The sequence below is a fragment of the Lissotriton vulgaris genome, chromosome 7 (genome assembly GCF_964263255.1).
Source record: "Lissotriton vulgaris chromosome 7, aLisVul1.2, whole genome shotgun sequence".
NCBI classification, from domain to species: domain Eukaryota; kingdom Metazoa; phylum Chordata; class Amphibia; order Caudata; family Salamandridae; genus Lissotriton; species Lissotriton vulgaris.
Window position 1 is genome coordinate 401166383 of NC_141695.1, and position 13253 is coordinate 401179635.

General features: G+C 44.7%; 1 protein-coding gene across 1 annotated transcript in view; it reads right to left on the reverse strand.

The window, feature by feature from the left end:
- Positions 1 to 3604: 3604 nt before the first annotated feature.
- SYNGR4 (synaptogyrin 4) overlaps positions 3605 to 13253 on the reverse strand; it is a 509205-nt gene continuing 499556 nt past the window's right edge. Inside the window, exon 5 of the mRNA XM_086928694.1 lies at positions 3605 to 3823. Within this exon, the coding sequence (XP_086784820.1) occupies positions 3617 to 3823 (207 nt within the window). The 3' untranslated portion in view covers positions 3605 to 3616. The remainder of the gene's footprint in view (positions 3824 to 13253) is intronic.

The window sequence follows — 13253 nt, forward strand, 5'->3', positions numbered from 1 at the left end:
GCTCTAGAGTCACGGAAACAATAGATGGCTATTTTGCTCAATCAATCGTGCATGCTTAGTTTCACCAGAAGTGCAGAGAAATAGAGAGACTGGCATTTTCAATAAAAGGGTTTTTATTGAACAGTCTTCTTTCTCAAGCATAAGAAATGAACTGCTACAATCGAAATACTTAGCATGAAGTAAAGTGCGTACAGTAAAAAGAGTATTACAAAATAATATTGTAATAGCATGAAATGGTTTCTAAGCTATAGAATACCTAAAATGCATAAAATACATACAGTGATAAATAATGACTGAAAGTACTCAACTGGTGTTTCTAAAATACGCCTACCCCGGTGTACCTAACCTAGATCTAGTACGAGGGAAGAAGTAAGTGAGGAGTAGCTTAAGTTTTAGTAATCTTTTGCCAAGAATCTATTCCAAGAATTCTCTAAGGGTCTAATCAGCTCCGTACCTTGGTTTAGAATGAAGGAGGTCTTGTATCTCTCTCTCAGGACTCGATTTCCCAGCAACCCGCAAGGGTAACCTGGAAACACTGGAGCTGGATTTCTCGGCAGGAGAAAAGTCAGCGTCTCTGTGTCAGCTGGAGGGTCGGCTTCCTTCGGCACTTGCTGCTGCAGGGCGCGTCGGGCAAGTAGATAGTCGAACTGCTTCAAACCACTGTGTGTTTGTCTGGGCAAATGTGGGCATATTTATACCTTGAAGGTGCCGAGTTTGACGTAAGGTTGGACATAATAAAGTCATCAAAGACTCAGTTCTTTGAAAACTCCACGAGTTCTTGGATAAATCAACATTCAAGCAAGGGGAAGTCCCTGACTGCTGAAGGCGGGTTTTTCCAAGAAATTGTTGTGGATTCTCGGAACTAGTGGAAGTAGCCATGCCGTATTTGGACTGCATAGGCTAAGTCTAAATATGGTTATGATTTCTATGCCTATATAAGGATAGGGTGATTTATACCTATATATGAGCATGAATCGGGAAAATTACACTAGGGTCCTAAATTCATATACAACACTTCCATTACCACGACCACTAAAGATCTTTGTGAGTACTCTACTAGACAGACCAAGCCCTGATGAAGTTCCTTATGCAAAAGGAACGAAATGCGTTGGCTGATGGCTGATTTTATTTCAATTATAAATAAAGAAGGATGATGGACTAAACTTGCTATCCCAACTTCACTTCTGGTGAGCTTTCCATTCCAAAGTATCTTGCTTTTTCTGGATTTCAGTGGCGCTCAACGGCGGCGAGTGCCAGAAGTAAATGCACAGGACAATACATTTAATGCTACAGGGATTGATGCTCTGAACCTGTGGTCAGCCGTTTGGAGCATTGTCTATAGCTTTCACAAGTCTGTGCAGGTCGGGCTTTTGACCTGGTGGCACTGAGTTGGTCAATATTTTTTCATGCCTCACAACCCACCAAATCAAATACAGTCTGTGCCCTCCAGACAGAGACCATTAGTCAATGTATATAAAATCAGCATGACCCTGTCACTGAAGATGTAGGCCGTCCTGAATTGCTAGGCCATCTGAAAGGGAAGGTAAGCACAGCAGACTTGTGTTAGCACTGTTGGGCCTCCCCACTAAGATGCAGTTTAAATACTATGGCACAGACTTCTTGGACCAGATATGAGCCTACCCCTCCTTCTTAGAGATATTCGCTTTGAAAACACATAAGATATTTGATGGGATTGAAAGAAATACTTGAATACAGAAAAAGCAGTTTGAATCAAAGTTAAGAAAATGCTAGAGAGACACACGGAAAAAGACATCATACACAAAAGAAAGAGATGTGTAAAAGCTCCAAACAGCAGTTAAATCTCAATTTGGGGAAAGGCAGTATCATCAGGGGAAAAAACAGGACTTCAACAGAGACTTCAAAACATGTACAGGAAGTGCTGTGTATGGCAAATAAGGCTTCGGTCCAAAGTTCTTTAAGAAAAGATTTTTATGGTATGTCCCTGGAAGATGCCTAAGCTCTGCTCCCTCCAGAACAGCTGGGGTCCAGAGATTCCACACTGCTTCATGGAGTGGTAAAAGCTTTGTCCACGCAACCTGTATATTTTGGAACATGCTTCTGGAACATTTGAGAAATCAAATAAATTAAACATGGCTTTTCCACCTTTCCATATAGGGTTTCTAGCTTAACTACGGTTCCCCTCCTTTCCGCAGATGATAGCGCTAAGACGACTTTGGGGATTTGCCCCGCTCTACAAAACAAATAAATAAATAAAGCCACTCATGAATTTAGCTAATGGCCTCCTGGAGTGGAGCTTGCGCCCACCTTGTCTTTGTAAAATACTGTAGAAGGACCAAATGCTGAAAACAAGATGTTTTAACCCTGCACTGTAGTTTGAGTATTTCCTTAGATGAATCATGTATGGCAGTTAAGAGGTTAAGTTGACATATTAACCCCTTCGCCACATGGCAAATTCCGCCACGGTGCGACGGGGGAGGCGGGGCTGGGCGTGGCGCTCCGGTACCGAGGACGGCTCCGGTCGTCATAAATCACGGTGGGCGTGTGCTCATGACGGCCGGGAGCCGTCTGAACTCCACTCACCAATTAATTTGCCCGCACAGGCGGGGAATTAACTGCGCGTGGGCGGAGCGGCAACGGTCGGACGGCTTCCAGCCATCATGAGCACGCGTCTACTGTGACTCATGACGGCAGGAGCCGTCATGAGCATCGATAAGGTTAAACCGGGTTTGGCTATCTTAATAAAGGATGATGTTATTTATGTTGCATTTTATTATGCATCATTTGTGTTGTGATTTCAGCCTTGTTGATTGCTTTGGATTGCACTATTAAGTATATTGAGGCTGATGTATTTCTGGCAATGTTAGCGCCATGTAAATTAGATGACTACAAATACATAAGGATTTCCCTCCTCATGACTGGTTAGTAATCAAAGATGCAATGCTAGAGAACCATTGGTCACAGTTCATTATTGAATTAAATTTGGGCAGACGATTCCAAATTAATAACCCACTGGCGCATAGTACTGTATTCTGTAGATCCCAAATGTGTTGCTCTTTTGAGAGCTCATACACCATACCGGGAATAATTTTTTGTTGTATATTTTCACAAACTCTGCTACAGTTAATCTGTTCTGTATAATGCTGAGCTGAGTTAGTGCTTCAGAATCTGTATAATAAAATGCTTAGTGAGAAGTAGGCACTTTACATTCAGAAGGAAAAAGTTACTGAGATACCACATTGTTGGAATCGGCCCAAAGGAGCTAGTAAGAAGCAAAGGCTGTAAAAGTAATTCATAAGTATATTTCATGCTCTGAGTCCTAGTACAGAGAACATCAGCTTGGCCACAACATCTGATATGTTACCCTTTTCTCCAGGAGCCCTTGTAGGGTCCTCCCTATAGACAGGCTGGTACAAAATGAGGAGGGTGGTAACAAAAGAAATACAACCAAGAGCAAATTATAAGCGCCCACACTTTTGTTTTATCAAAGGTGTCAATGGTTTACTGAGAAATGTCTTGCAAGTGTGATACATAACTTACTTTAAAGTTTCACAAAAATGTAACCAATCAATCTGTTTACCGATAAGAGACAATGTAATTTATTATATTATTCATGAATGATCATTAATGACAACCTTCAATATTTGGTCATGGGATTGATCCCGCTGAGGGAAGGATTCATTTGGTAAGAGGCTGTCATGCCCAATGGGGTGGAGTGGAACTCCACTGAGCTGGTTGGAGTGAGTTTGCCCAGGTTGGGCTCTGAGCCTTCATCTGCAGAGCGGGTATAGCCTCCTGCAGCAGTTGAACGCAGGCGGATTCCAGTTAGGTACACCAATATTGCCTGAAAGTAGAAAATAAGTGGTTAGACATGCCAGATACAAAATCTGTCATACATTTACACAAAAGGGGGATACCATGGATCCTGAAAAGTCCACTCTCAGAAAGTAATATCTAATTCTCAATTTATTAATTTTATTCAGGATAGTTAGTGGAAAGGAACTATTTTTTATGGTTCTAGTTCTTTATAATGTGCATTTTTTCTGAATCCATAAGTTTTAGAATATCTTTCAACGTGTGTGGGATCCCGGAACAACTGTTTTAAAATATAAATATTTGTAGATTGAAATCAATCGAAACAAGAAAACAGGCTCATAAGAGGGAAGTCAACATTTTTCATTTTTAAATTTTTTTATCCAACTGGTAAAATGAGCCATACTAAAGTACATTTGACTGAAAACATTACATTGGACATTGATTGATTCAACAAAATGCAGGTGTGTCAGAAAGTAACAGCAATCGCCTTTAAATTCAAATGCAAAAAAAAAAAAGTATGCGCATTTCATGAATTTTGACACAGACGATTTCCTAGGAAGCTGTGAGACTTAACTAAGATATCATAACAGGAAATTACATTACTTATTTAAAGAAACCACAGACGGGGCTTCACAACTCAGACTACAAAACCACTACATAAAGTACATAAATGTTTATTTCAGTTACCAAATGTATATTAAATGATTTGTCCTCACTTGTCCACATTCAGCAAACGCATCTGCACTAGTAAAGATACATCTGACAATCAAGGTACAGCCTAAAATACACTCGTACAGCAACATATAACCAATTCATGTTATGGTCCACATCAAACAACCCAAAGCAGTGTCCTCCATATATGCATCTGTTCAAGGATAGATACATCTGCCAACGCAGGTACAGCTTAACATACACTTGTACAGCAACATATAACGAAAGCATGTTATGGTCCTTATCAAAGAACCCAATGCAGTGTCCTCCATATACACATCTGCTCAAGTAAAGATACATCTGCCAATGCAGTTACCGTCTAAAACACACTCGAACAGAAACATATAACCAATGCATCCATGGTCCTCATCAAAGAATTTAATGCAGTATCCTCCATGTACATGTTGAGGGTTAAATGCCCAGTGACGTCTCCTTGCACACATGTATTGTCCTATATTACCTGTGCAGTCTCCCATTGTACAGGTGTAATTTGAAATACCCGCTGAAGTCTCCTGGTAACAGGATTAGCTTGAAAAGCCAACTGCAGCCTCTCGGTTATGCAAGAGATGTGAGGGAAATTTAGCAGCATGCAGCACATTTTCAAGTAACATTAACCCCGCCAGGTTAGTTAATACTTGGTAAAGATCACTTCACATAAGGGCACTATGTAGTGTCTAATAAGGAAACAGATTGAAAGTAGTGAAGGGTCACTAACAGCACGATTGGCTTTAACTAAAAATCGTCATTCACAAGTGACCCTCTTTAGGATGGTCAACCACTATTTTCATTAAACAAGAATAACAATTTTCTGGTGGAGTCTTAAAAAATATTTTTATATAAACTTTATTTAAGCTTAAGGCTCCTCATTGTCATACATACATATCAGTTTGTCGTACATTGGTACAAATATCATTATTCTCGTAAGAGACATCACATCATTTGATATGTTCTACAAAAAGGCCCAGTGGTGTTCAAGCAGGGCTGGTGTGTAAGGCTCTGTGTTATAGTGCAGCGCTGGTGTGGCACCCAGTTCACTCTATTTAGTTTTTTGTGTACGCCCCGTGTTCCTATTGTGTTGTACCCTGTTCACTGGGAAGCTGACAGAATGTTTGATTGTTGGGTATTGGCCTCAGTGTCTCACTCCCTCAAGTAATCCCTATGGGGCTGCCATATATCCCTGGGTCTGGACGTGGTTAGCTGTAATTCTGCAAAAATGTGGCTATTAGTGTCACCGTACATCATACTCTTGATCCATTTCTCCAAGGCGGGTCCCTGTTTAATGCCCCAGTGTAAGGCAAATTCTCTCTTTGCTAGAAGTAGTGCCATCGCCCCAAATCTATGTGGCACTTTAGGAACACTGGTGCCATGTTGTCCCAGTAGTGCCATCTTTAGGGAAGGTGCTAGTTGCAAATGTGCAAGTTCTGTAATGATGCTGTTCCAATATGAAGCAATCCTATTGCAGGTCCAGGACATGTGCACTAAGTCCGCTGCGTATGTGTGACATTTGTTTCAAACGAGCAGGGTCTGTACGAGTCATCAGGGCTGGTGTGGTATAGGCCCTCCACAGGAATTTGTGGTGCCATAGCTTATTTTGCTGATTACAAAACACAAATTTGTGGGGCGTGGCTTGGCGCCCGGCAGGAATAGCGGCGTCCGAGTAAAGCTCCACGGAGACTCCAGGCGGCAACGAGCATTCTGCGTTCCTCTGACGCTGGTTTCGGGATGTAGGGACATCAGAACACTTCCTTCTCCCCACCAGCTCCTTTGCAGCCCTCCCTGATGGTGGAAACGCATTTTCTCAGCTGCCGTGAGTTTCTTTGTGATGTCGCCGAGTCGCGACCGCCATTCTGTTTTTCCTCCCTCAGACTGACTCGCTATAACGCGATATTAAACTGAAAGACTGTGGCTTTTTCTGCTTTTACCACTTTGCTGGAAGTGATTAGGGGCATGTTTTTTGGATGCTTTCTTCTTCTGGAACATGCTACTTGAGCCTTGCAGGTCTTCAGGTCAAGGGCTGTACCTTGTATGACTGGATTAGTGAAGGCGGCCATTTTAGGGTCTGTTTCTCCTCATTCATTCTTTTCATTGCGTACATTGCCCTCAACTTAACATACCTCTTCGCATCAGTTTTATCGCGCTCAGATATTTTCACTGCATAGAATGAGAGTGCTGTCTTTCTTGTTGCGATAATTGCTTGAGAGGGGTTTTTTGCTAGGTATTTTCATCGGTGGCAACTGCAAACTTTCACTCCTCCTCATTTCCAGTGCTTTTTGACTTTGCCACGCTCAGCTATTATGGCTAGTTTTCTTTTCTTGCTATTTTATGGCCAGAATTAAAGGCCTTCATCTTACCAGGACGCCAGCACGACCCACTTCCTCAAGAACTCAAACCTTTTTACAGAATTTTCCAAACTTCAAGACTCTTTAACGCCTTCTTCAACAGACAACATGGCGAACATGGATCCTGTCGTCTTCAGGAAAATCTCTTTCCAAGCGCCTTAAGCAAAATCCTCCATCTCCGCCTAAAGCGGCCTCACCTGTCTCAATAGAATTATTGTTGGAGGAGATTAGGGCTCTACGCCCTTTCATGGAGGAAACAAGTGCTAAGCTACAGGTCCTTACTGACAACTGGTCGCTACTCGACACCAGAGTCACTGCTGTGGAACACTCTATGACTTCCCTCACAGATTCTTTGCTAAATTTTCTCCTCTCCAATCTCAAGTCTCTGCTCTCCAGCGCCAAGTCAAGGAGCTTGAAAATCTTAATAGGCGCAACAATCTCTGTATTTATGGCCTGGCGGAGGGACTGGAGGGGTCTGACCCCCTTACTTTCTTCAAATCCTTTATCCCCAAAGTCCTCCACATGGCAGAATGTACCATGCTTAATAATCAGAGAGCGCATAGATTGGGTCGTCCTTCACCTACTTCTCCCTCACAGAAGCCTAGAGGTGTGATCGTTTATTTCTTGGAATACACGGACTTATTAAAAGTTTTATCTGCAGCCAAATAATCCCAACGTATCATCTGGTCCAGTTCTACTCTATTTTTTGCGCAGGATTATGCCAAGGCTACCGCTGCTAGAAGGAAGGCTTTCCTCAACATGAGACCTGCTCATCGCGCAATGGGAGCTCGATACGGTCTCTTTCACCCTTGTCTTTTTAAGGTCACTTATAACAACAGAATAACAACCTACGAAGATCTGTTGCGTCTTCAAAGTTTCATAAGCTCTCATTCCACAGATACCATGGACTCTTCCTCTTCTAATGCTGGATGATTATGCGATTTTTCTTGCTTTAATATTGTCTCTCATTTTTCAATGTTTTTTATAGAGTTTTGTTTTGTTCTTCCTTCTCTCACATACTCATTAATGTTTTTATTGTTACTGTTTTTATTTCCACAGTTCTTTCTTCTTCCTGCAATGATGCCTCCTGGTCCTCTGTCTGCTTGACCCCGGTTGTACAGTCCGTCCTGTATGGTTCCTTCCCCTCCCTTATCTTTTTTTAATCCTCCTTCTGTAGGTATGTTTTCGTTTTGTGTATTCCTTAGTTGTTTCTTTTGTAACTTTCTTCCAACATTTATCTCTACAGATTCTTCTTTCGCCCTTTCCTTTTCCCTTTTCTACTGATTTTTCTCTTATCTCCTCATTCTCCTTTTTCCACGATGTTTTCTTCTCTCTTCCTTTTTTCTCTCTTTTTTTCTCATCTCAGAATTATTTTCTAAAACACCGTCTCCATTGTATTTCTATTTCCACTTCTTACCTTTCTTATCTATTACCTTATTTAGTTTTTAAGATTGTTTATTGCATTGTATGCTCTTTTTTCAATGATGTTCCTCTTACTCAGTTACATTCAGGGTCACTACATGGAATGTTAAAGGTTTAAATACTCCCATTAAAAGACAACAAGTTTTATCTCACCTGGCTAAATTACACTCTGACATAGTCATGTTACAAGAAACTCACTTGTCAGATGCTGAAGCCACTAAATTAAAGCGATTATGGGTTGGTAACGTTATCTCCTCCCCAGCTTTAGGGAAAAAGAATGGTGTTGTGATCTTAGTTCATAAAAAGTTTAATGTCTCTATTGTTCATCAGGAAATTGATTCTGACGGTCGCTGGGTGATTATCAAACTGTTAATTGATAATATACCATTAGTTATTTTTAATGTATATGCTCCTGTTTCTGTCGATAACAAACTTTGGGTACATTTTTCTGACAAATTGCTTTCTTACAATGATGAATACATTATTTTTAGTGGTGATTGTAACCAAATTCATGATCCCATTTTAGATAGACACTCCCAAGTTAAATTTGTTAATTCCAAAATGCATTCCCAATTTACTTTTGCCATCCGGCGTAAATCCTTAATTGATATCTGGAGACTTTGTCATCCAGATCTCCGAGAATACAGCTATTTTTCTCCCCCTCATAAAACTCAATCTTGCATTGACTATCTCTTGTTTAGTAAATCTCTGGCTCAATGTGCTCTTAATTCAGAGATAGGCTCCATTTTAATTTCAGATCACGTCCCGGTTTTTGCTGATTTTGATTTAATCCCCCCCCCTTCCGGCAGATGGCGTTTTAATAATTCCCTTCTTGCAGATCCTTAATTCTCTGGCCAATTCAGTTCCTTTGCTAATGACTTTTTTATTACTAATAACCTCTCTGATTCTTCTCCTGCTATGATTTGGGATTCTTTTAAGGCGACTGCAAGAGGTTTTATAATTAATTATGTCTCTCAGAAAAAAGACTTTTGAGAAACAATCTGCCCAACTCCTTGCTAAAATCAAACAACTAGAGTATACCTATTATCAATCATTCACCGACTCCTCGTTAAAGGATTTAATTTCTGCCAAAGTCTCTTTCAATAAACTGTGTACTGATGCCGCTGCCTCTTATCTTTTTAAATGTAACACACGTTATTATGGAGGTCAAAACAAAATGGGGAAGCTTTTAGCCAACTATTTGAAAACACGCCGTGACAGAACCCGGATTGCCTCCATTACAGATTCTACGGGTAAATCTATTTTTAGAGATGATGATATTCTACAGGAATGTTTGTCTCATTCTACAAACAACTTTATACTCCACATCGCTTCTGATCTCCTTTCAGCAGGCATTTTACATATTTTTCCTGCAGGATCATCGCCGCTTTGCCTGATGATGGCAAGAGCGGCGCATACCAATTGAAACAATACATCTTTAGTATGCGCCTTTGTTTTCTTTTTACAAATTAGGCACTGCATTATTCCTTTCTCCCTCCATTAGCCTTCCTCTATTCCTTACTCCTTTCCATCTTCTTTACTCCTCCTTCCTTTCTGCTGCCTCAGACCCTCGCCTTCCCTGTCACTTCCTTCCATTCGCCACAGCCCCTCCCCCCGCCCCTCTCCACCTCTCTTCTGGTCTCCTTTCCTTTCGGCAGGCATTTTACATATTTTTCCTGCAGGATCGTCGTCGCTTTGCCTGATGATGGCAAGAGCGGCGCATACCAATTGAAACATTACATCTTTAGCATGCGCGCTTGTATTTTTTTTACAAATTAAGCACTGCATTACTCCTGTCTTTCTCCATTAGCCTTCCTGTGTTCCTTACTCCTTTCCATCTTCTTTTCTCCTCCTTCCTTTCTGCTGCCTCAGGGCCTCACCTTCCCTGTCACTTCCTTCCGTTCTCCACAGCCCACCCCCCTCTTTCCACCTCGCTTCTGGTCTCCTTTCCTTTCAGCAGGCATTTACATATTTTTCCTGCAGGATCATCGCCGCTTTGCCTGAACCAAGAGGCCTTTCAAAATGCAGTGCTAATCATTCGGTACTTCTCAACAACATACGCTTACCATACAAGTGCCTACGGTGAAATGAGACTGCGCTGCAAATAAATCACTACTTCTCACCAGCATCCTGTTCATGCAGGCGCCTAGAGGCAATTCAGTATGCAGTGCTAAAAATGTACTTATCAGCATCACACAATCATCATACAAGTGCTTACAGTGCCATGAGCGAGACCTCTCACCAGCACCCTGTTCATACAAGCGCCTAGAGGCCATTCCATATGCAGCGTTAACAGCAATGCAAGCTCAATGACCTATAGGCGCTTGCATTCCCCCCCACACACACAGTGCTGCTGTTGGCACACACCTCACTAAGCACTACACCATTTACAAGCACACACTTGCCCGGCTTGCGCTCCTAGATTTCCTTTACTCCCACACTGTGCATTTACAAATATTTCAACAGAGCACTGAAGAACTTTGGCGAGGAGGGACGGTGTTATCAGAATTCGCATCAGACACTTCAAAGGCTGCAGCTCCTCCGCCCCCCCCCCCTGCGTGCACACATCACATCACCATTTGTCTGTGCCTCGCATCAGACACTTCAAAGGCTGCTGCTCCCCCGCCCCCGTGCACATCTCGCACCACCATTTGCCTGCTTCCCCCTTCTTTGCTGCTTTCGATGTCCAACCCATGTCCCCCACTCTCTGTTGCTTCTCTTTCCACGTCGGATTCTGCCTCCCCCGTTTGCCCTTTCCTCTCATCCCCTTTGTCTCTGTGCATCTCTCTTCTGTCTCTGTTCCCCTGCAGACGTTTCTTCCGCCCCCTTAGCTCACTCTCTCCCGCTCACCCTCACTTACCCTCTCACTCTCACACACCCTCTAACCCCCTAAGAATCCCTCACCCTCCCATCCCCTCACCCTCCCTCACCCTCACACCCCCTCACCCTCACACACCCTTTCACCCTCACACACCCTTTCACCCTCACACACCCTCTCACCCTCACACACCCTCTCACCTTCACACCCTCACACACACCCTCACCATCACACCCCCACACACACTCACCCTCACGCACACCCTCACCCACCCTCTAACCCTCACTTACCCTCACACCCCCTCTCACCCTCACACCCCCTCACCCTCCGATCCCCTCACACTCCCATCCCCGCACGCTCCCTCACCCCCGTCACCCCAACACCCGTCACCCTCACACCTCCTCACCCTCACACACACCCTCACACTCACCCTTACCCAACCTCTCACCCATACCCACCCTCTCACCCTCACAAACCCTCTCACCCTCACACCCCCTCACCCTCCGATCCCCTCACACTCCCATCCCCGCACGCTCCCTCACCCCCGTCACCCCAACACCCGTCACCCTCGCACCCCCTCACTCTCACACACCCTCACACACACCCTCATCCTCACCACCCCTTCATCCTCACCCTCACACACTCTCACCCTCATACCGCTCACCCTCACACCCCCTCACCCTCACATCCATTCACCCTCCCTCACACCCTCACCCTCACCCTCACACCCCCTCACCCTTAGACCTCCTCACCCACCCTCTCACCCTCACCCACCTTTTCACCCTCACCCTCACTCTCACCCTGACACACACTCCCACCCTCACACCCCCTCACCATCACAAACCCCCTCACCCTCACACCCCCTCACCCTCTCACCCACCCTCACCCTCTCCCACACACCCCTCACCCCCCACACCCCCTCACCCTCACCCACCCTCACTCTCACACACCCTCACTCTCACACACCCTCACTCTCACACACCCTCACCCTCACAACCCCTCACCCTCACAACCCCTCACCCTCACCCTCATACACACACCATCACCCTATCACACACCCTCACCCTCTCACTCACCCTCACCCTCTCACTCACCCTCACCCTCTCACACACCCTCACCCTCTCACACATCCTCACCCTCACCACTCTACCACTCTCACCTTACTACCCTCGCTCTACCACCCTCACTCTACCGCCCTCACTCTAGCGCCCTCACTCTACCGCCCTCACTCTACCGCCCTCACTCTACCGCCCTCACTCTACCGCCCTCACTCTACCGCCCTCACTCTACTGCCCTCACTCTACTGCCCTCACTCTACCGCCCTCACTGTACCGCCGTCACTGTACCGCCCTCACTCTACCACCCTCACTTCACCGCCCTCACTCACTCTACCGCCCTCACTCACTCTACCACCCTCACTCACTCTACCACCCTCACTCACTCTACCGCCCTCACTCACTCTCCCGCCCTCACTCACTCTATCGCCCTCACTCACTCTATCTATTTATCGCCCTCCCTCACTCTATCTATCTATCGCCCTCCCTTTATCTATCTATCTACCGCCCTCCCTCTATCTATCGATCGCCCTCCCTCCATTTATCGCCCTCCCTCTATCTAGCTCCTTCACTCTATCTATCGCCTCCTTCCCTCTATCTAGCGCCCTCCCTCTCTTCCAACCAACTCCTTCTCTAACTACCTGTTCTCTTCTCTTCTCCTGTGCTGATCTGCTGTTCTCTTCCACCCGCATCCCTCTTTAACTCCCTGTTCTCTTCTTCTGTGCTCATCTGCTGCTCTCTTCCACCTCACCTCCTTCGCTAACTCCATGTTCTGTTCTTTTGTGCTGATCTGTTGCTCTCTTCCACCCCGCCTCCTTCTTTAACTCCCTGTTAACTTCTGCTGATCTCTTCCACCTCACCTCCTTCTCTAACTCCCTGTTCTCTTCTGCTGTGCTGATCTGTTGCTCTCTTCCACCCCACCTCCTTCTTTAACTCCCTGTTCTCTTCTGCTGTGCTGTGCTGATCTGTTCCTCTCTTCCACCCACCTCCTTCTCTAACTCCCTGTTCTCTTCTCCCGTGCTGATCTGCCGCTCTCTTCCAACCCGCCTCCTTCTTTAACTCCCTGTTATTCTCCTGCGCTCATCTGCTGTTCTCTTCCACTCGCCTCTTTCT